Genomic DNA, 25461 nt, shown 5'->3' on the forward strand with positions numbered 1-25461 from the left:
TTGGGGCAGATAGTTTCGTTTTATTCAGAAAGTTCTTTTCTTATTTTATACCGGCTTTGTAAAACTACACTCATCAACTTAGAATAAAAAAAAACACAACAAATTTCCCGCGCGACTTTTGTTACTTTGACAGCTATCGGCCATTGTTTTTTACTTTTAACTTAAGGAAGTGAGCGCGTTTCGCGTGTTGAACTTAGTAATACAAGAATATTGTTAATTTTGGTAATAGAAGTTGATTTAAAATGGTAAATTTCTTGAATATTACGTTTACAGTGGTTTAGTGTTAATCTTTAAACTGTTGCTACTAAATATATTGTACTTGCAGAGTTCTCCGATACCTGACACACCGAGCGATCGCGATGGAGCCAGATCAGCTCAAACCTCACCCGCTAGAGACTATGAAATGTTTGAAGATGAGAGAGAGCTCCTGGGTGATGTCTCGAGGAATGAAGAGGAGGAGGAAGATGGCGAGGAACTGTTTGGAGACAATATGGAAAAGTAAATTAAATGCTATTATAGCCAGTATTCGTTTTTGATCATATGTAACCCTGAAGCAATTATTATTTTTTTTATTTTCGCCTAATTTTAAGACTGGATTTCAAAATGAAGAGAATTTCATTTTAATTATCATTATAGTGTGGTTGAGTTGTAGTTTTCAGTTCTCCAAACAAGTGAGACGTCTTAGATGTTGAGCGTGATTGGTATTTAGGTATGAAGATGGTATTTATTTCACACATATGTATTCCTAGATTATGTCAAGATAATATCAATGACATCTACGGACGATACTACACGGAGCAGTCGTTGATGCTATAGTTTTGTTTGCTTTACCAACTGATTTACAATTATATTATTGATTGAATCAACATTTACTCCGTAACGCTTGTTATTAATGTTATACAATGTTTTATATCACCCGTATGGGAGGAGTGCTCTCCCAAGACTATGGTTGTGTTCTTTTAAAATAATAAAATCGCCTAGTACTATTAACAAAGTTTTATTTTTAAAATTTAATTAAATTAATTGGTTTTTTGTTCTTGAACTTTCCCATCTAAGACATTCTTTCAATTTATGATTTTACTGAACATTATTATTATTATTTATTATTTCTGGTCATGCGGTTACAAGAGGAGATCTCAGCAGAATGCTCGTTCGAGGTTTTCCTGTAATTTGAATTATTTAATACCCAAAACACATACGACTTTCGCTCAGACTAATTTCTCTATTGTAGCCCTATGAGTGTTCAACACCCTGGATAAAAATATTAAGTTTTCCAAATCGAAAGCCATTTTCAGGAGAAGCGTACAAGTTTAGATTTTGTCCAAGGGAAGGGACTATTGCAGGAGACTGCTGCAAGACATTGCATAGATTTATAAACTATTAAGCGTGTTGTCCAGATGTTTATTGAAACTGATGTTTATGTAATTTTTATTTTTGGTATTCTTTAATAATATGCACGCTTTCACTTTATTATGTCCTTTTGTTCCACCATTATGTCTTATCCCAACTCAAGACAGGGCTCTTGACCTCATAGAGTTAGAGTTAGCGTTTTTTTTTGTAATATGTATCTTTGTATGAATAAATGAATGAATAATGATTTACAATCATTTTAAAATATCACGTGGTATTCATTCTCATTTTGGCAAATACATTTTATTTTTATTGAAAATAACTCACTCTGCTAAGCACGACTTTTTCATTAATAGTATACTTGCTCATCACTGTGATTTTTTGAAAACTATTTTTACTACAATTAAGTATGGTAGACAGTATTAACTGATTAAATACCTATATGGAGTGCATGCTCTTCTGTACATTATGAAAATCTGTTGGTTCTGCTCTCAATAAATGTTTATGTCTTTATTTATTATTTTAATTTTAAGCGAGCATCTTAAAGATGATATGCTTAAATCTGTTTTTTTTAATATTTTTTTTTATATATGGGAGTTGCTTTATTATTTACCTTGCTTATAATATACAAGGTTTATATTTCAAAAAGTGGATTTTTCTGCTATTAAATATCTCAAAATTTATCTAAACTATTGGGATCAGGAGGGATATATTAATGTGGGCTAATCAGGAACTTCTCAGCATTTGCTCACGTGGAGAGGAAACCACTTAAAACTTTTCAGGAGAAGCCGGCCTGTTGGCAGTAGTCAACAGGCCTTCCGTTCCACTAGAGGAGTGTTCGGCATTTTGTTCCCTACTTTGGTTTATTTTACCAATTTCCTGCGCTATATTTATCATGTATGATACTACCTCTCGTGTGAGTTCTGTATTACCTATCACCGATGGGATGTCGCATAGATCTTCACCCAGGCCTCTGCATCGCGCCTCCAGCTGTTGTCTTTGAAAGCTGAAAAAGGGGCAATGCATCAACAGGTGAGGGACATCTTGAGGAGTTTCATCGTCGCATGGGCAGCTGTCGATCTCTGAGAGCTTGAAGCGATGCAGGTAGCTCATGAAGCCACCATGACCCGTAAGCATCTGGGTGAGCTCGTAGCCAGCATTTTGCATTTTTCTGAAATCATAGGCATGAAAAATTGTAGGGAAAAACATTTTAGTTACACTTCCGGTTGTCTCACTCAAATAGCGATCGTTCCAGAGTTGAAGGGTCCTGCTTCTTATGCTTAAATCTGTTTAACGAAAGTTAGTTGGCGTATTTTCACTTCTCCAAAACAAATATATCCCATTTTATAAGTTATTTAGTCTTATGGTTGAGACCAGCTCTTTGGCAGCTTTTTCCAACAATCAACAATCGTATTGTTCAGGAAATGCTTCCCTAGGTTTAGGTTGAATCTGGTTTTCTCCAGCCTGAGACTGGCCTTAAAGCCAATCATCTTAGTTTGAGCGTTGAGTCCAAATTTGGGCAGCTATAGCGACTGGAGTATTTTATGCATATTAAGTCTCCCCTTTCTCGCCGTTCCCGCAGTGTTGCGAGACCGACAGTTTCCAGTGTGCAAAAAAACCTTTTATAAGATTTCATGTTAACTCTAAGAATTTGGACTTAATAAATTAATGAACAAATGTCTTGTGTTATAGCGATTACCGTCCAATGCCTGCCCTGGACAGATATGACCAGGAGAACTTGGATGATGAGGGAGACTATGAAGAGCTGTCTGTAGATGGGCGCAGAGTGGCCGAGAGAGAGATGAGAAGACGTGACAGGGAGGAGGGAATCATGCACAGAGATGACAGGGAACTTCTATACGGTAATTTTCTAATTGATTGCTGTATACTGTTACGTTTTATACATTTTATTTTCATTCATAACTCGGACTGACGAAAAAAAAAATTATTTCGAAATCATTATCCTCATCATCATCATTATCTCCCTATCTGCACCTATTGGTCCATAGGCCACTGCATTGGCAATTTGCAATTGCAGCGTATCTAGATAATTTTTACTGCGTGGAAGGTAAGGAGATCAGTCTTAACCCTTTATAGGGCATGACTCTGGGGAACTTTGAAATTATTTTTTTAATACTTATATGCGTTCATATATCATTATGTTCAATGGTTTCTTAGTAAAAATCTTAATGAGAAATTAAAAATACTGTCATGTATTCCTACAATTCTTCCTCATTCTATTTCACAAACATTAACAGATAGTCTTAACTCCTTTAGATGTCTAGACTTCTATGTTCCCTTTTTCAACATGTTCTTCATCTGTGTTGAAATATGTTAATATCAACAGCTCCCTAAGGGATTGAATCCAGTTCTTGTCTACAAAAAGTTGAACAAACTCGAAACATTGTTGATAAATCCGCCTGGTCCAAGAAGTGTAAAAATTGAAAAATCTTTTCAGGCATTACCTAGTTTGTAAGTGAAATAATTCAATCAGGTGAATCTCACCCGCATCAATAAAGGTTTCAGCTCTTTAACTTCGCAAACATCAACTTTAAAAAAAGAAAAATCGCTTAACTGATTTTGCAGGTGCAATGATGATATGCATCGCTTATTTTGTCTTTTTGTAAAAAAACTTTTGTAAATACACAAATTTAAAAACACAAATTTGCATGATCTGAAGCCTGAGCCTTTTTTTCTTTGTCTTGCATTTTTATTATTGCCAAATTTACATCTTCCCTCGTTTAAAGTTATGGACTTTTTTATGCTCCACTAACTATTCCGCTATTTTTTTAAAATTTCCATTGTGCGTTATAGAATTCAATTTTTCATAAATCTGTAATCATTTAGGCCCATTATGGATTCTACGATTCAATTAAAAACATTATCATGTAGTACCATATTATCGTCTAATATATGAAAGTCACCAGTATCTATGAAAATACTTTTTTTGTCTCCCAGGTGAGTCTGATGATGAGAGCTCAGCTCCCAGAACTAAGAGACGCCGTGACGCAGAAAAAGCTGCTGCAGGGGAAACTATCGGAGAAGATGCTGTGGAGAGTATTGAGAACTTGGAAGATACCAAGGGTCTCTCCGTCAAGGAATGGGTCTCCATGTTGGGACCCCGCACGGAGATTGCTAACAGGTAAACATAAACATTTCTATATTCATAATGTAATAAAATATTTGTAATAAATCATTGTGATTCACATGAATTTATTTGAAAAACCTGGTTTAAAAATAAACTATCATGGTTATCATCCAGAAATGGCGACCCTGTAGTGTTATGGCTAAGCCACCCCCTAACTCACTGCAACTCCGGGTTGAATTCCCAGTGAAAGTTTAATAATAAATAATGTATTTTTTCTCAAGCCTGGGTGTTTTATGCTGTCCTTTTTGGCTTATTTTAGTGCAATAAAGAGTATTAAACATGCATACATAATATACATGAATACTTTTATTATATTATTTCTTGAATCGGCATTAACTTTGTGGAATAACATGATCAAATATATTAAATTAAACACTTTTTTGTGAGACCACTTTAATTTATTTTGCCGGACTACTATTTAGTTTTGGAAAACGCGGCTCTTACCATTTACAGGGGTGGTATTCTGAATCTTCTCTACCCTTTAGAGAGTGGTTAATTTGGGGTTAATGCGACGACACTTGGCTTCATGCAATGGCTACACTGATAATTTCAACGTCAATTGATGTGTAAAACTGTTTTTAAAAATAGGAGAAAACAAATACAGTTTGGTGAATTCAACCTAATTAAGTGTTTTGGGTAATGCTTAAGGTCGTAATAATGTTCTATCACTCTAGGGGGTCGAAAAGATTCAGAATACCACCCCAGGTGTCGTTATAAAACTGCCTTCCAAAACTCTACAGTAGTTCTTCAAAATAAAGTCAAGTGGCCTCACAAAAAAGCGTTCAATTTAATATTTTGATTGCCTTAAAGGATAGAATATCTGTAAATTATTTGAATGTTTATTTTATTTTTCTGTCAATGCCTTGACAACGAAATCTGAAACCGCTCGGGGTTATTTAAGTTATGTTAGTGATGTTAAACACATTTTCAGTTCGAGTTTCCTTTTTAAAGTGGTAAATCACAAAGCTGCGCTTCAAATTAATGTTATTGTGACAATTCTTAAAATGAAATTTGTCAAACTAAATTTTAAATTTAAAACTTTTTAATATTTCTTTAAACTCGAGGTTTTTCTGAATAGTTTAGTAGTGAACTGTGTAGTGATTTTGTGTAAATCAATTAATAAGAATGATCATGTTTTCTCTCATCGGTAAGTACATTTATCATTAACCTTTCTCGAGATACTTAAGGGTTGTAATAATTATGTTATATTTAAGACTTCTTGGATGTTTTCCAGTGAAAGTAAGGATACCTGTAAATTAAGACTACCTAATCAGTATACAAATATGCCTAGCATGCTTAGCATTTTATATATTTTAGCAGTATATTTAAATAGTAATGCCCGCTCTTTAAGTACTGTTTTCTTGTTAAAACATGCGTGCAATTATTTATTATTAACATATGTAGTATAAGCTAAATTAACGAGGATTTATAATAGTTATTATATCATGCATGGTCATTATTATTAATATTGATTGTTGTATTAGTTTATATATTATATTATATTAAGTACTGTTGTATCATGTTTTCTCACAGATTACCAAATATATCAACTCAACCGGATCCCCACATGAAAGAAGAGAAAAAGTCAGCTTCAGCTGGAAACCAGTGTTCAAATCAAGAGTTAGATAAAGTTGTTCAAGAAGTTACAAATTTACCTCCCGTTAATTCAAAAACCAACTCATCGTTTGATCTCACTACGATCCTACAATACCCCAGAATAACTTACGTCACCCCGAGAAAGCGTAAATTATTGAAACGATTGAAAAGATTACGTAGAAAAACTGTGAAATCCATACGACTATCAGAACTGAATAGCCGATCTTCAAAAAAAGTAAAAGATTTAAAAACACTATTAAACGTTCTCTACAAAAAGAAGTTTCTAACAGAAGAAAAAATTGATGTTCTATCAAGTTTTCAAAACTTAAAAGATCTGTTCAAGAAAAACATTGTATCATTCAATATGGTGAACCATGTATATTCTGCGGATTTTCGTACCTTCGCCCTTACTTTATTTGTGTACTCGGTAAATGCTTACAAATTTGTGCGGAAATATTTTAGCACGCGTCTTCCTGATGTGAAAACCATCAGTCGATGGTATGAGACATCTGACGGCATGCCCGGGTTCACGGCGGAAGCGTTCCAAGTTCTCAAGACTAAATCCGAATCTTCCGAATCTAAATTAATATGCAATTTAGTTATATCTGAAATGCCGATCAAAAGAGGCACCGGATTAGGTGAGAATGGTTTGGGTTATGTTGATTTGGGGACAGGTTTAGAAGATGGAGACTATTTGGAAGAGGCGAGAGATATGTTATTCTTCATGGCCGTATGTATAAATGACAACTGGAAGATACCCTTGGGGTATTTTCTGCTGTTCGGTAGCAGTATAGAGGAAAAGAAAAATCTGATAAACATGTGTATTCTGAAATCGTTTGACGCAGGAATCGAAATAGTCTCTGTTTTGTTTGGCGGAGAATCTTACGCTAGTTTTTCTATTGTTAAGGCTCTCGGTTGTAATTATTCATCCGATATTAAAAACTTTAAACCCACATTTTATCACTCTTTCTGTGACAAACATATTGCCGTATTATTTGATCCTTGCCATTTAATCAAATACATTACTCTGGCGTTACAGTCCAAACAAATATTATTAGATATTCACGGGTATCGAATTCAATGGAGCCATATAAAAGAACTGGGAACGTTACAGCTCAACGATTGGTCATCTTCCACCGATAAGTTACTTAGTAAAAAACACAATCGGGAACAAAAAACTATGCTCAATTTAGCCACAAGTACATTTAGTAATAGTATTGTGGACGCCATCGAATATTGCAAAGGAGATTTGGAGTTACCTGAATTTACCGATAGCTCGGGAACAATGAATCTCATTATAAATGTAAACTACATTTTTGACATTGTGACTTCCAAAAATATGCAGCAGCGAGATTACGCTCAAGCCTTGAACGATAGAAATAAAAAGATAGTTTTCACATTTATACACAACATGAAGAAATATATCAGACATCTGCTTATTTTTTCTAATAATGAAAAACTTATAGATGATAGTGCCGTAGGTATAGGATTTTTAGGCCTCTACACTTGTATCGAAAGTGTTCGTCACTTGTACGAAACGCTCGTGTTAGAAAGGAAAGTTGTGAGTTATTTCCCATTTCATAAAGCCAGCGAGGACCACATACAACTGCTATTGAGTAATATATCCGTCGAAGACTATGCACCCTACCCTAGTGCTTACGAATTCAGCTTATTTTATAAAAATCTACTGAATTATCTCAAACCGATTACAATTTACAAAGGAGAACATATTCCTTTGGAGAAAATGTTTATTGTGAAATCGTCTTCGCCTACTTTTAACATAAACATCACTTCGGACAGGTATAGATTGTCGGACATCATGCAAAATGATATCATAAGGTATAGACTACAGCTAGAAGTCCCTAAAGATATTTTAGATTCTGATATCGAGTTAATACCGTACGTGGCCAGTCACATAGTTCATTTTTTAAATCAAGAAATAATATGCGAAACCTGCATTTCGGCTCTTTTCGTTCCACCGAAAACCCACAAATTTATTTCAACCTGCGACGAGTACTCCAAACCATCGAATGATGTTTTAAATGTATGTTCAAAGACAGAAATAATAATGAAATTTCTTCTTAAAATTAGCGGAGGAAAATATTTATCGCCAAAATACGATAGTGATTACGTAGTTCACAAAGTATTGAAAAGTTATTTAGGTGTAGAGATTTTTAAGTCATTAAAGTCACACATGTTTGAGCAGCCACCATTTAACAACCATTGCATTCACTTGATTCGGGCTATTGCCGAGAATTATGTAAAAATTCGGAATCACAATATAAATCCCATGTTTCTTATACAACAAAACTTTAGGCGTCGAATGACTCGGAGAGAACTAATGCATTAAGACTGATATTGAACAGAAATGTTACACATTTACTATTGATCTCAATTTTAAGTATTATTTTTGCTGAATGAAGTATTCCAACTTAAAAATAATTATATTGTAATTTAAATATTATTTTAAGGAATTGTGGTCATCTAATTACCCAAGCTACAATGATTATTTATAAAGAAATTGTAACAGAAATATTTTATTTACATATTTTTATATACAGGGTTATAGTTAAAATGTTTATGTAGTAATAAATAAATGTATCCATATAATATGAAGTGCGATAACTATGTATGTAGATATTGTTTTGTAATTTTTAAAGTATATTATTTATTATGTGTCCAATATATTTTTTTCACTCTATCTTATGTCACTTTTCTTACTCTCTCAATCAGTATTCTTCCATACATTTTTCCAACTGCCATTATTCCCTCTTTTTTCTTCAGCAATTTCTTTCGTTCACATATACCCCGTTTCACTGTTTTCTTACATTCAATATTTACATTTTTTTATTTTAGCGTACTTACTGGCATCCATTTTACTCACTATCAACCTGTTTAAACTTGCTTCTTACTTTTCTTGCGTGAGTTTTATTTATTTCGTCATCCTGCCGTGCATCATCTCTCTTTCTTCCTCGTTTTGCCACACCGCATTCTTTCGTTGCTGATTCACGCATACTATTTATCAAACATTTCCACATATTATCAATGTTCATACTTTCTACACATTCTTACATCAATCTATGATTAACTGCCCATTCAAAATGAGCTTTTATGCTATCATATTTTCAAATTTTGACTCTAAAAGGCGCCCATACTTTGTGGGTTATGGACCGCCCTAGGAACAAGATTACTCTTGATACCACTAAGAAGCATTTCTTTGTTTTCTAAATAATATTCTAATGTGTAATTATTGTTGTCCTAATTATTCTGACATTTTTATTTCAAATGATTTCTATATTTTTCAAATAATCAATACCTCGAGTAATTACATTGAAATAAATGCATTTATTATTTTTCCTCTCTTTTATTATTTACCTTATGCAGTAAGACTCCAACTATCCGGAATAATGAGTGCCAAACGTTATCCAGATATGCAGAAATCCGGATACTTGGATTAGCCATTAACTTAAGGCAATGTTTTCAATGAAAGTGTACAATTTACTCTAAGATCCCCTTTTTATTGCTTTTGAAATAATACAACGAATTGGAATCATTAAAACCTAAACATGTCCAGCAAAGTTTCTTGCTTTGACGAAGAAAGTCGTTTACGAGCATTTATTTGTTATTACAAGTATCAATAATTTAATATATGTATATTTAAACTGTGAGACTAAGGAAATACGAGTAGATTCATAATAACATTTTAGAAATAAATGCCTGATTTAAATACATATATTTTTTCTAATTGTTTCTGCTCCATTTTATTTTAGATTCAAGAGTTTCCTTCGCACATATGTAAACCAGAAAGGACAGTATGTATACAAAGAACGTATTCGCAGAATGTGCGAACTCAACCAGGCTTCGTTCCACGTTGAATTCACAGTTCTCGTCGCCAAAGAGAATGTGTTGGCTTATTTTCTCCCCGAGGCACCATTTCAAATGCTTCAAATATTTGACGAAGTCGCCAAAGACTTGGTACTTCAAATCTTCCCAAGTTATGAGAGAGTCACCTCGGAGATTCATGTCCGAATCTCAGACCTGCCACTTGTGGAAGAGTTAAGAACGTTCCGGAAGTTACATCTGAACCAGCTGGTTAGAACGCAAGGCGTTATCACTGCCACCACTGGAGTACTGCCGCAACTTTCAGTCGTGAAGTACGATTGTAATCGGTGCGGACACGTTCTAGGACCATTTGTCCAAACACAGGACACCGAAGTCAAACCAGGTTCTTGCCCTGAATGTCAAAGCTCCGGTCCATTTATGGTAAGTGAAATACTCTGCATAACTCATTTTGAAGTTGACCTTGCACTATCTTACATTGATTACATCCTATTTTTAATGAAGATCTCAATACATGTATATACTGTGCTCTGAAAATGTTAAGAGACTTCAAATTTTAAATTGTAATTATTCAACTCCATAGTCATTTTTTTCATCATATCAGGCCTGCGGGCTCAATAACATTAGTGAATTACCACACAGAATTCATATTAAAACTGATTCCATATTATTGTGATCTCACTGTGAATTGTGCGTGAGGCAAGCATTACAGTCATCAAATGCAGATCCTGATAAGTCATGCTGAGATCACGATAATAAAATGTGACCCAAGTATTCCAATGAAATCTAACAAAGTTTTTTTAAATTTCCAAATGATTATGGACACGAGGTTCTTAGGTTGTGAATAAATTCCAACTTACAATCAAATAATTTGATCAGAAATCAGAGAAATTTATAATATGCATTCTCACAGGTTAATATGGAGGACACTGTGTATCGGAACTACCAGAAGGTGACTATTCAAGAGTCCCCCGGAAAGATCCCAGCCGGGCGTATTCCCCGGAGTAAGGACTGCATCCTGTTAGCAGACTTGTGTGATCGCTGCAAGCCCGGAGACGAGGTGGATATCACGGGAATATACACCAATAATTACGATGGCTCTCTGAACACCGAACAGGTACAATTCCTAACATTCTATAAAATAATATTATCTGTATTTTATTTTTGTTGATATCCTCTTCTAATATTGATAAAATAGGGGCATATCACTAACAGCCACCTGCCTTTCTAAAAATTTATTATAAAAAAAAACAGTGATACCTAAATCCACATTTTGTCGTTTTCGCGACATCTTCGTGACCGGTATCTTTATTATAAAAATAAATCTATTCTTACAATATCAGTAAGGATAAGAAATTCATATTTATACACCAATAATTGAATTGAAATATTTTTGTCGGTAGGACCTTTTCATAAATGTTTATATAATTTTATAAACATGTAAACACATATTTTATGTAATTTAATTAAAATATATTATTCTGGCTCTTATTTTATCAACTACTTAATTGTCCTATATATTTAAACTCACTGAAATTATAAAAACTCGTCTATATACCCATCAAAATAATATAGATATCTACACCTCCTACGTATAATACCACAACCCACAAAATACGATTTCACATGGATTTAAAGAAAAAAATTCCAGTATACAACTAAATATTGACTGATTTAAAAAAAAATTCATGCATATTCATTTTTATATCTTTTTTTATATAAGCTTTCAAAAAACAAAATGTTTTTCAGTTTTTGTAAAGATGCAAAGTAAAATACCGTATGAATGACATAAGATATTATACTTCGTAAAAGATGTGAAGTAAAATATAGTATGAATGATGCACAACATTTTACATCCGATTTAATTTGAAAAAAATATTGTTTATATATCATACGATAATTATTATTATTATATTCACAAACAATGTACATAATCGTAAGAAGCACTAATAATTATGTATGTTGTTATTCTATATATTACAACAAATATGAAATATTAGTATTAAAATCAAGCAAATATATCATTAACTGGTTTATTAAATCATGCATTTTGCTGTCTTTCATACAAATATAGGTTTTGGTTATTATACAAATAATAGTTAATAAATTATAACAAATCTGTTGTTGGAGTTTCTATAGTACGTAGTGGAGATTTAGTTTCTAATGCTAAATCACATTTTTTAGCTCTAATTTGCTTGATTATTTTATTTTTCGCCTATGTGGGATTTATTTTGGAAAAAATATATTAGAAGTGCTATTTAAAAATAAAAAACAATGCACGTGGCGGACTTTTATCTAGTTCAAAGAACATAATTGTATCCGCTACGCCGCTTCCGGTCTTCTCTTGCGTCCTGTGAAAATTTTCTAAATAATAAAAAATGCGTCAATATGCATCCCAAAAAAACCTAATTAAAGAATATTTTTTTTCTTGGTCGGAACTAAAGAATACATTAAAAACACAAAATTGACCATTTGTTGGTTACGATTTTGTACGTGGAAGGGGAAGAATATGAACGCAAATGTACAAATATGTCAATACGTATCTTTTTTGGATGATCCCGCATAATGGTAGTAATGGTAGCCGAAACGTCAGAACCAATCCAAGTGAATTGGAATCACCCAAAAAGGATACGTGTTGATAACAGTGACCGTAAAAACCTACGCAAACTATTGCACAAATAAATAAAAATATATTTTAATGGGTGCTCAACTACCGTATATAAAAAATTCCATCATTCATTGCGTGCTTTCACTAATAAAAGAGACTCAAAAAATTTAAAAATCCATGCATTATACAAGGCCGAGACAAGCAAGAATGAGGCGCTACTTTGGTTTGAATGCGTAGAACAAACGTTGATGGATGCAGATACGGAAAAGCCAAGAAAGATATGGCATGACCGAATCCAACAAATACTTAAAGGTGGACACGTCAAAAGTTGGAAATGATTTAGTTTATATAAATTGTCATTACTTTTTTCCAGGGTTTCCCCGTCTTTGCGACGGTCATCCTGGCCAACCACATTGTGGTGAAGGACTGTAAGCACATTGTGGAGTCCCTGACGGACGAGGACATCTCCACCATCATCAAGCTGTCCAAGGATCCCAGGATAGTGGACAGGATCGTGGCCAGCATGGCTCCCTCTATATACGGCCACGACTACATCAAGCGAGCCCTGGCTCTTGCGCTGTTTGGTGGAGAAAGCAAGAATCCTGGTGAGATTCTAGCATTTTTACAAGTAAAAACATTAAAATGTAATGCTTATCTACAAATATTTGTATAAATACTTTCATTATTATTTGTGTTGTAACAAAATCATTACAGTTTAACTAACAAAACAAAACAATTCAATAGCACTGATGGGTTTCATAACAGCTAAAAAAAATATCACTCATTTTTTAAATATTTTTATTATTTAAAATTTATAAACAATATCTAGATCACGCCACACTAATAATAAATAAATGTTTATCGGTGCGTTTTTTATACGAATTAAAAAAATAAGAAATTACCACAAAGAATCAAGGAAACACAAAAAATAAAATTATACTAGAATTTAAATGTACTAACTTTTTTTAAATTTGATGTATCGTATTATCAGTGCTATGATTTTTTCAAGTTTTGTATTTTTTAAACTACTTCACGTGTGACGTCTCAAGTTCTCATCCTCTTCTTCTAGGTGAGTTCTGCTAATTAGTCAGTTGACTTACCGTAAACCGGAAATCTATCGCATCTCTCTTATAATTTATTGATTCGGAAGTATTAGTGATGCCGTCCAAAGTAATTTATTTTTATTAAAATATTTTTTTTTAATATATTTTCAAGAAACTTCGCCATTTTACACATTTTAGTACATTGTTTGTATCCAATTTCCCACGGGGCTGAACTTCCTCATTAGCGTACTACTCAAAATTCACAAATTCAATACATTTTGCACTGCACGATTCTAGTTCAAATTTAGTATTTTTATGGACAGTATCTGTCTGGAAAGTGTAGCTGTCATCCTGTTCTCGTCCTTTCTTCTGCAAACGTTTTTAGATAGGCGCCGTGGCGCAGTCGGTTAGACGGCCAACTGTGAAACTGGCATCGTGAGTTCGATTCCCGCCAGTTGCAAGAAAAAATATCCAATAAAGATTTTATTTTCTCAATTGGTCTAGGTGTTGTAGTGTATTTTCATAACCTCCTTCTATATCCCCTCTTTCCCGCCTGCTGACAAGCCTCTAAAATAGAGTCTCAGCGGGTTATTCCTTTAAAAAAAAAAAAACCAGTATCTGTTCTTGAGCCTTCGTTGCATTCTGAACATCTATTTGTTAGTTGATTGCAATGTTGAATACCGCAGGACAAAAGCACAAGCTCCGTGGAGACATCAACGTGTTGATCTGCGGCGACCCCGGCACTGCCAAATCCCAGTTCCTGAAGTACGCAGAGAAAATTGCCCCCAGGGCGGTGTTCACTACGGGGCAGGGAGCCAGCGCTGTCGGTCTGACTGCCTACGTCAGGAGAAGTCCCGCATCCAGGTATTACAAAATTCTCTTTTTTTGTTTTCATTTTAGGGAGCGGACGGGGAAATAAATTATGATGAACTGATTCAATAAAGGAAGTTCTTAATAAATGATTTTGAGGATTATTTTTCTACCAAATTGTTTACTATGACTCCCCATGAAATTGAAATAAAGAAACAAATAATAACAAAAAATATTTTTTAAAAAAAAAACTGGCTGAAGCAAATTAGAATAGAATAAAAAAATATGCGAGTAACATGTGAACAATGAAAATCACATTTTGGTAACTGTGCAGATCATCCTATAACGGGTTTCCCTAGTGAGGACTCTTAAGTTAATTTTGTTTGGAATTTTTTTTTAAAATAGTTTAATAATAAAAAAATAAATAAAGCCCGGTGATCGCGCCACTTGCCTGTTGGCAGATGAACGCTCGAAATGGTCTGGTTCTAGGAATGCGTTATCTTTATCTACTTTGCCACCGAACCCTAATACAATGAATGCAATTACCTACCTTGTACTGGGGTTCTAGCACCTTATTGTTTGGAACTTCTGTCACGGCAGTCAGGATCAGATCACATCCTGTGGTCAGGATTGAGGGGCACTTGACTTGTTTTCTTAAATATTTCATACGATTACACGACACAGTGGATTTTATGAGTTATTGATTTCAAAAATAACTTTTTAGCAATCCCGGCGAGAACATCAAGCCACATGCACTCGCAAGGACAGTTCAGTTGTATTATGGGGCCGGGACAATATTGGTACCCACGGTAGGCATTGCAACATCTTAACCAGGGCCCAGTAGGTAGCAAACAAATTTGAACGCCTCAACCTAGTCAATGTGGTATACACACATAGAGTAATGTGGCGTAACCACTCAGGCTTCATCATCAAACCCTTATCTGCATCTGATGGTTCACAGGGCACCGTATCGCTAAAGTAAATGCAGTGTATCTCGATCATCTGTTACAGGTAGGTAAGATGATCAGCTTTTCGCTTTAGATGCCAAGAACAATGAAATATTGCAATGTGAAATCACCATATAAACAAATATTTCATTTCGGCCCTCCCAGGAATCAATCCAGGTCCTCAAGTGTGGTGGGCGAACACTCCGACTATTACACTACTTGGCAGACTTTTTTACACTTAATTTCCTTTTTTAGGATTTCTACCTAAGAGTAGTCATGGAGTCGAAAAATACCCGTACAGAACAGAAGTGTATTTTTCATCCGACTGGACAAGCAAACGTTATAATGTAACTTTGCTAAAATATGTTCTTACGACGTAACTTGTGACTAAGCGGGGAAAGTATTTCATAAGCATTTTTTTTCTGCAGAGAATGGACGTTGGAAGCTGGTGCCTTAGTTTTGGCTGACCGTGGAGTTTGTCTTATTGATGAGTTCGACAAGATGAACGACCAAGACAGAACGTCCATTCACGAAGCTATGGAACAGCAGTCTATTTCCATATCCAAAGCGGGTATTGTCACCTCTCTTCAAGCCAGGTAAGCATCTATGTGAAGATTCACATTGTTGCTACAAACTGATAATACCTCCCTTTTACAATGGGGAAGTTAAGTGGTTTTTTATTTATTTTTTATTTTTTAATAGGTTATCAAACAAAATGAACAAAATCAAAAAGTATTTTTATTATAATTGTTACAATTTTTTGAAGTATTGTCATTTTGAAATAGCTCCGCCTGTGACGTCAAGAGTTGTCATCGGTGAGTTGTGCTAACATTTAAAAGTTGAACCCCGTAGCTGCCAAAATACACTAAACTTTGAAAGAAATGGCTACCTGGAAACCGGAGACCTATCACAATGCTATAATTGAATGGTTCATAAGAACCAGGCGGCCTCCTTGGTGTAGTGGTCAAGACATTTGACTCACGCATGGAAGGTTCCGGGTTCGATTCCCGGTGAGAACACAAAAATTAAAATGTGATTTTTCTCAAGTCTGGGTGTTCTGTGATGCAATTCACCACTGTAATTGGGCCTCCTGGCCTGTTGTGGTGCAAAAATTAATTAATAAACTTGTGACGTTTCAAAGTAGTTATTTTTTATTTTTATGTATCAGCACTATGATTTTTAAAGTTTTGTATTTCTGAAATTACTCCGCGTGTGACTTCTCAAGTTCTCTTCTGCTTCTTCTTGGTCAGTTCTGCCGATTGGTTTATTGATAGTAAGTAAACCGGAAATCTTCCACAACTCTCTTATCATTGGTTGATTCATATGAACTAGTGGTGTCGTTCAAAGTAGTTCGTTTTTATTAAAGAATTATAAAATATTTTTTCGTACATTTTCAAGAAACTGCCATATAATTTAATGCTATAATTTATAATAATATCCCCGCGATAATAAACCGCGCATAAGAAATAATTTTTTGTATCCATTTTCCCGTAGGACTGAAGTTCCTCATTAAATGCTTTAATTTTTACCGCATGTAATAAAACATTTTTTATATCTGATTTCCTGTAGCACTGAAATTCTTTTTTATTCGAAATGTGCAGATTTTGCCGTTTTCTACCCTCCTCCAAATAATAGTTATAATTGATTTATTAAAACACAGAAACAATTACAAATTATTTTGTGTTCTACATATGTATTCATTATGAATAATATTTTTATTGATTGATTTGGTGTTTATTTTGTAGAACTCCATATTTAAACTTATAATTAAAAATCAAACACTGATTTGAGTCTACTGAACACTTTATTTTTACAAATATAAACATATAAAAATAAAAACTTCGTGACAATTGTTTCGCCCTATTAGGGAATTTTCAAACGAATGTGAAGATTATTTGGATTGAATGTCCTTATATAGTTATATAATTCAAGGTACTTAAGTAGAAAATAAAAATAATCTTATGAACTAAAGCATGTACATTAATCATAATTAAGGGGAAAAACCAATGGTTAAGGGTGAGGCTAAGTGTTTAATAGGTAATGGGGAATTTAGGTATTAATATTTGAATTTCGGGGAAAATATAACAAAGTAAGTATTTATTGACATATTATTTAACCATTGGTTTTTCCCTCAATTATGATTAATGTACATGCTATAGTTCATAAGATTATTTTTATTTTCTACTCAAGTACCTTGAATTATATAACTATATAAGGACATTCAATCCAAATAATCTTCACATTCGTTTGTAAATGCCCTAATAAGGCGAAACAATTGTCACGAAGTTTTTATTTTTATATGTTTATATTTGTAAAAATAAAATAAAGTGTTCAGTAGACTCAAATCAGTGTTTGATTTCTAATTATAAGTTTAAATATTTTTTTTTGTTGGTAATTTGAATATATCGTCCATTGACAGGTTAAACTCATAAAGTACAGATTTATAGTAGAGTGACTTTATTTACAAGTACAGATTTATATCTGAGCTATCTGAAACAGCAGTGTAGGATTGTATAATTTCACGCAATGCAGTTTTACAAGAGATTGTTGAAAAATATAGAACTTAGAGATAAACGTTTTACCTGTCAACCTATGATATGTAAATACTTGATCACTAAAAACAATATTTAATTTTTAAAAATTTGCTACTAATTAATTTTTATTTATTTTTTTGCACCACAACAGGCCAGAAGGCCCAATTACAGTGGTGAATTACATCACAAAACACCCAGGCTTCAGAAAAATCACATTTTAATTTTTGTGTTCCCACCGGGAATCGAACCCGGAACCTTCCGTGTGTGAGTCAAGCGTTTTGACCACTACACCACAGAGGCCGCCTAATCTAGAAATACGAATGTTACTACCAACTATTTCTACATTTTTTCTGTTAGAATTTAAATAAGTTCATTTATTAATTCAATTCCCGTTTTCTATCGCAGATTTATATATTTTATTTTTGAATTCTTTAAATTTGTATTGAACGTATAACAAAAACTGTTCTATAATGTGTTCTAATAATAATAAAAATATCTGTTGAAAATTTTCCTTCATATAAATTTTTTCCTTTTATTATTTTGCTTTTTGTAAATAGCCTCTATATTGAAATCGTTTTTAATATAAATAAATGAAAATTAAAATGCTGTTTGTTTATAAATCACCGTTTTATTTTGAATTATCTATGTAGGTGCTCAATAATAGCTGCTGCAAATCCCATCGGTGGAAGATACGACGCTAGTATGACATTTTCGGAGAATGTGAACTTGTCTGAACCTATACTGTCCAGATTCGATATTCTTTGTGTTGTGAGGGACGAAGCAGACCCCATGCAAGATCAGCACCTTGCCAAGTAAGTTATTTTAAATATTATTCATCCTTATTTTATCTAGCTACTCTCAGGCAAAACTCCTTAAAAACTTAACGGATTGGTGATAACTCCGTCTCTTGGTGTAGCTGCTGGCACGTTGCCAAACTGTGCTAAAAATAAATTGTTTTAATTAAATTACAAATTTAAAAGCTTCAATGAAATTTATTTATCCATAGAATAACTATGTAAAGCGCCCTTGAGGTGTTATATTACGAAAATGGCGCTATACAAGTTATCCATAATAATAATAATTTAAAGAAACCTTCAACATTTGACACGGAAAATCTATATAAATTATTTAAAGTTCATACAGTAAACACTATTTACAAAATAAATTATACTATACAAATTTACAACGAAGAAAAATAAATGAATTGGAGATACCAAAATAATATAAAAATTCTTCAATTCCACACAAGCCATGGTCAAAATAGTTTTGTTTTAAAAGGAATGAAAAAATAAAATAATCTCCCCATTGAACTAAAAACTCTTACAACTAATATATCAGTAATTTTTTTTTGAAACCAAGTAAAAACAGCTTTCTTTTTTATTTAGTATAACTGAATCATTATTATCTGTTTTTCTTTTAACTTCGTATATTTTTTTTTATGATGTACTCGTATATTTGAAATTATGTAACTTCAAATTACTAAATAAATATAACAGTGTTAGTCCCTCTCCAAGCACAAGAGCTAGTCTCTTTTTTGGAGAGTTACAGCTGTAACATTAAAAAGCTCTAAAAGTAGATTGTATAGAAAAAAAAACATTTACCAATTACGTAATTATATTAATCAATAAAAAATATAATATGTACTCTGGTTTTTCCTTCTGATGGTTTGTTGCCGTGTAAAAAATGGGCTTAACTAAAGATTTCTAATAAATATAATATATGTATAGATAAAATTAAAATGTGATTTTTCTCAAGCCTGGGTGCTCTGTGATGTAATATACCACTGTAATTAGGCCTCCTGGCCTGTTGTGGTGCAAAAAAAAATGTAATGTAATGATGTGAAATATTTTTTTGAAAGGTGGTTTTACACTGCAATATTTCATTGTCTTTGGACGTGGCGTAGGACTGATCACCTTACCTCCATCTAGCAGATGCACCGCAGCGTCCATCATCAGGGATAATGTGATTTGTATAGATATTTGTGTAACCTTATGTAAGGATTTGTACCGTATCACAGTCGCCTTTATATCCAGCTTATTAATCTATAATCAGTATTGTGTCATTGTCTCTTCTCCGAAGAGTGAAAATTTAAGATTTTGAAAAAAATATATGGATGGTTAATAAATTTGTGATACTCCCTTCAACTTATCAATTTTTTTTTATTTCTGTTAAAAAAAGGCATATGTGTTTATTTTTATTAATTTGTCCTTTTATAATTTAAATATTACTTTTTTTACATTAAAGATAATGTTTTCTACTCGGGTGTCCCGTGCCGGGGGAGACATTTTATACAATTTTGAAACATGCCTTATTAAACATAATTAAATCATCTCAAGTACAAATAAAACAAAATAAAAACTCATTAAACTCACAAATAAAAACATCTTTCTACCTATTTGGTTTGATCCACTTGTCATATTATATAAAATTATTGATGAAATGTGTGTATTGATTTAATAGTATTTATTTTTATAAGGTTTGTGGTTGGATCTCACATCCGTCACCACCCGACACAGAAGAGCACCGCCCCCGCTATTGAGGATTCCCTCCACGACCCGGACTTCAGTATCCCACAGGATCTGCTGAAGAAGTATATTGTGTACAGCAGAGAAAACATCAGGCCAGAACTTAGGGTAATTTTGTTTCCTATTAAATTCTTATCTTCTTCATCAAATTGACTCTTTGTGACGTGCAGGAAATTATTTTACCCTATTTTGGATATATTGAAAGAAATAAGAAAATAAGTCTCCTACGAGATGGACCATCGAAATATAGGAATTAATGGAGTCCTCATTAAATGCTGCCCTCAACTTGGGATATATATACTCCTAGTGCCAGATATCCCTGGAGACCACAATACTTTGTTTCTAGTCTTAACTATTTCAAAAAAACTTCCTGTTTTAAGTCAGGTCCAATTAATTTTAGTTTATCTTGTTTTACCTTGTGAAGGCGATGATATTGTTTCAGTTTGGTTCAGTGCGCAGCATTTATTATAGTAAATAATACAACATGTTCTGTTTGCAAAACAGTGAAAACGGGTACAATTAAGTCAAGTTAGATGTAGTACAATTATGTAAATTATCTATCCTCACTAGGTATAGTAAATACCTGTTGTGAGGTAGGCAGCATTTATTTATTTTTATATAATACAGCATATTTAGTCGTAGTAATGTGTAGAGGTGATAAATATGGAAATCTTATATTATAAGATGAAATCATATTGAAAAATATGAAAATCTTACAAAAATGATGGAACTGTACAAAACTGAATAGATGATAAAAAAAAAACAGGAGAATCCAGTGAAATATAATAATATATTAAATTTGACAAAATAACTTTTTTTTTATATGACACACTGACGAAATATGTGAACCACACAATATAAAATAAAATAAAAATATATATATAGTTTTATTCCACTTTTATTTATATATATTTTTTTTTTGTGTAGCATAAATTTGTTTTATTTAAAAATAAAACACTTTGTAAATTTACCACACAAGAGTTTAATACAATAAAACACGACTAGTTTCGAGTAATCAGTAATACTTATCCTCAGGTGTAAATATAAACTAAACTTTAAATAAATTCGACATGTTTTTCCACAAAGTAAATGCTGAAACAATAAACAATACAAAAATTTGTTTAGTCTCCCACCAGTCTGATGATGTCAGTCACGACGAAACCCGGTCACTGGTAAAAATTTGTAAATAAAAGTGGAATAAAACTATACATATACGTATTTTTATTATTATAAATAATATGTGGTTAAGAAAGTGTTTTTATTTTAATTATGTAATGAATAACCAAAAAGTTTATTTCCAGAGTATGGACCAAGATAAAATAGCCCAGATGTACAGTCAGCTACGTCAGGAGTCCCTCGCCACGGGCAGTCTGCCCATCACTGTGCGCCACATCGAGTCGGTGATCCGCATGACAGAGGCACACGCGCGCATGCAGCTCAAGGGGAGCGTGACGGATGACGACGTCAACATGGCCGTCAGGATGATGGTGGAGAGTTTCGTAGAGACGCAGAAGTACAGCGTCATGAGGTCCATGAGAAATGTAAGCGGGATTATAATATAGTATGGATATTTATACTCTTGTAAAATTGGAAAATTTATCATCGATTCTGGTCAATTACAATGCATCTAATCACTATTGTTGTAAATTCCAAGAACAGTGGTGTAACAAGAAGAAACTGACAATTTTTTACTCCTAAATTTGAAAATACTTATCACACATTTAATATAGCTACTAGACACTCCACCCTGATGCTTCATAAACAATTTTAAATCTACACGACTTTCGGTCAAAAAGGGTTGGTCTAAATCTCGATCAATGTGCACAACCTACTTTCATTGTCTATAAGCCATAAGGACAAATATTAATTAGTAAATACTCTCAATATAAAATTGCTATATAAGTAGATAATGGAGGTGATTTGAGCACAGATTGATAAGTAGATCGGGCCATATAGGTAAAAGAGTGTTTTTATTTGTACGTTTTAATAAGACAAATGTTAAAAGTAAAATATTGTTTTACTAGATTAGGCCATGTTTCAAAATAATGCGAAATGTTTCCCTCGGCACGGGACACCCTATTTAGGAAACATTATTTTCAATTAAGAATAAGCAAATAAATGTGTTTGTCAATATGCCATTGATTATATTTATAAATAAATGAATATATAATCATAAACATGACAGTAATTTACTATATTTTAATGCAAAAGAAAATCTAATGATCCTTTTTCTATTACCAGTCCTTCCAGAAATATCTGACCTACAAGAAGGATCACAGCGAGCTGCTGTACTACATTCTCCGGCAGTTGACCATGGACCAGCTGGCGTACATGCGGGGCCTCCACGGGCCCAACCACTCCACCGTAGAGGTCCTGGAAAGAGACCTCCTGGATAGGGCCAGACAGATCAACGTGACAGACCTCAAGCCCTTCTACCAGAGCAAACTCTTCAAGATCAACAACTTCACCTACGACTCCAAGAGGAAGATCATTGTACAAGTGGTCCAAGAAGCGAGAACTCAATCTTAAATCATAAAACTGTTAAAATATTGTTTGCTAAATTTTAATTGCTTTAGGACAAAGTGTAAATTTTTTCAGGATAGGAAAAAAAAGAATGTTTAAAATAAATTGTATTTCTTATTTTTGTTAAAATTGGCGATAAAAAAGCAAAGTTACTGATGTGCCACGAACGACGGAATTAAGTAATATATGTATATATGACATTTCTCAGAATTTTAAGCTGTTTTGAAAGCCAACACCCATGAGTTATCTGATGTAAATTTTGGTAGTTACGAAAAAAAATCTTAAAAGACATTCATAAAATCAACAAATTTATATCACACAAAACTGGGCATGTTTTTAAGAGTTATGATTTAGATTTACATAAAAATCAGTAATATTACAACAGAGGTAGATAAGAAAATATAGAAATCTAGGCATTTAGAGGGCTTATAACCTGTCATTGGCTGGTTTAGGTGCCCACTTTATGCACTGTAACATTCACCATTTTGCCATGTTTGAACATCAGCTGAAACTAAGCTGAGCGATATAGTTATTACGTATTGAATATATTATTAAAAATAGTCACCTTGTTGGTGAAAAGTCCCTAGTGAAAAATACTTAATATCTCATTTTTAAAACGTTTCCTTTTGAAATATGTTGTATATCCAGTAATTAATATTCCCTTAAGGTTTCATAACCTGTCTGAATAAATATCGTACTATGAAAGAAAGAAGTTTTTTTTTTTGTTAACTAGTTAAGAAGCTGGAGTAATTTTTTCTCAAAACTGTAAAAATGTGGCTTAGTTCTTCTCTCCACCAAGATAACAAAACATAAAACAACTAAGATATGGGAAATTTTATAAAAATAAATATTTTCTCACGCGCAGTAAAAATTAGAGCATAAAATTGTCGGGCAGTGATTCTCGAAAATGTATAAAATTATGAACTATTTTTAACCATGTCCTTAGTTCTTCCAAATCAACCGATGATAGTTGTGATAGGTTTCTGGTTTACGGGAAGGCAATTCACAAATCAGCAGAATTCTTATTTTTTAATGAGTAATTTCAAAATTACAAAACTTTAATAAATCATGGCGCTGATAATATGATTCGTAAAAATTTATATTTAAAAAATTTGGTTTAGTTTGATAGTCTATTAACAAATAAAAAATATCTCATTAGATACTAATACAATGTGTATGTATTTACAATTAAAAAAAACATACATTCTTTTTCATCTCTTGAAGAATATGTATACACTTAGTCCTTACAGCATTTAAAATTTCTGCACACAATATAACGAATATCCTTTGATTATCATTAATTTTATGGCATGCTCTATATCCTTATGCATATTTTTTTCTTCTAAATGCCAGGAGTTCTACACATAACATCATGCAACATTTATTCAAGATAACCTTTTCCAGATTATGTAAATATAATTGCTTTAGAAATTCATCCAAGAAAATTTTTCATTCCTTTTCTGCACCTAATGGTGCAGGTACTCCGACTGCAGCATATCCCTGATCATTATTAAAATATATTAGGCCTAGGAAGAAACATTATCTTCTCGAAACAACAATCTACAACAATTTATTGAAATTGTGAAAGGAAAGTATTAATAAACACTTTTTCTGGAAGATTTTAGTCTTTATTATTGTATTTGAATCTCAAAAAACATCCTAGTAAATCATGTACCCATGCAATAAAAAACTACATATGTTTAAAAATCTTGTCTTCTGAAAAATACAACTTTTAATACCAATGTTCTGGCTTTAATATCCATCATTCATTACGATGTTTGAGTTTGTCCAAATGTTTGTAGACAAAGACGACTGGTCCAAGAAGAAGTTTGAAAATTGGAAAACTTTCTTCAGGCGTTGCCTAGTATGTGAAATAATTCAGTCAAATGAATCTCTTCACAACAATAAAGGTTTCAGCTCTTTAACTTCACTAAAATCAACAAATGGATGAATTTAAGAAATATGGATGTTCAAACATAGGCAAAATGGTGAATGTTGCACAGTGTGTAAAGTGGCCACTTAAACCAGCCAATTACAGGTCATAAGCCCTGTAAATGCCTAGACTTCCATATTCCCTACCTTAAGGTATTCTCCATCCCTGTTTTAATTCCATCATTCATGTTCTTTTTTTAAAAAACCTCATATTGAACGCTGTATAAATTGGCCTTATTCCATTCGATTACGTTAGGAGATTTTCTTTAAGTACAAATCAACTAATTGTTATTTTAGTTCCTTGATGTTATCCTACCAGTATTTTAAAATAATATTGTATGTTAGTTATCCATAATGTGCCTATAATACCTGTATTCTTGTTATCGTGTGTTTAACTTACTCGTCAATAAAATATATTTTTTTACATGTGCATTCATTTTTGTCAATGTTTTTGTATTAAATATAATGAAATGTACATGTTTCTGTTTTTAATAAATTTAAACCTTTTTGTGTCAGACAGTCTCAAAACCATCATTGAATAAGCCTGTGGCCTTGAATCTAAAAGGGCCAATGTCAGATTTCATATTTTTCTTGCCAACATTTTG

At 32.9% G+C, this 25461-nt stretch overlaps 1 protein-coding gene across 1 annotated transcript; it reads left to right on the forward strand.

The window, feature by feature from the left end:
- The first annotated feature begins 141 nt into the window (after positions 1–141).
- Mcm2 (DNA replication licensing factor Mcm2) lies at positions 142–24369 on the forward strand. Its single transcript, XM_088243485.1, has 13 exons — positions 142–245; positions 326–498; positions 3043–3212; positions 4309–4492; positions 9865–10357; positions 10848–11051; positions 12916–13147; positions 14272–14449; positions 15771–15938; positions 18527–18688; positions 20353–20509; positions 21703–21942; positions 22643–24369. The coding sequence occupies exons 1-13, from the start codon at positions 243–245 to the stop codon at positions 22928–22930; spliced, it is 2652 nt and encodes an 883-aa protein (XP_088099611.1). The 5' UTR covers positions 142–242; the 3' UTR covers positions 22931–24369.
- The last annotated feature ends 1092 nt before the right edge of the window (positions 24370–25461 follow it).

This window comes from Micrasema longulum, unplaced genomic scaffold, assembly GCF_059751315.1.
Source record: "Micrasema longulum isolate JH-2025_06_02 unplaced genomic scaffold, ASM5975131v1 h1tg000215l, whole genome shotgun sequence".
Lineage (NCBI taxonomy): Eukaryota > Metazoa > Arthropoda > Insecta > Trichoptera > Brachycentridae > Micrasema > Micrasema longulum.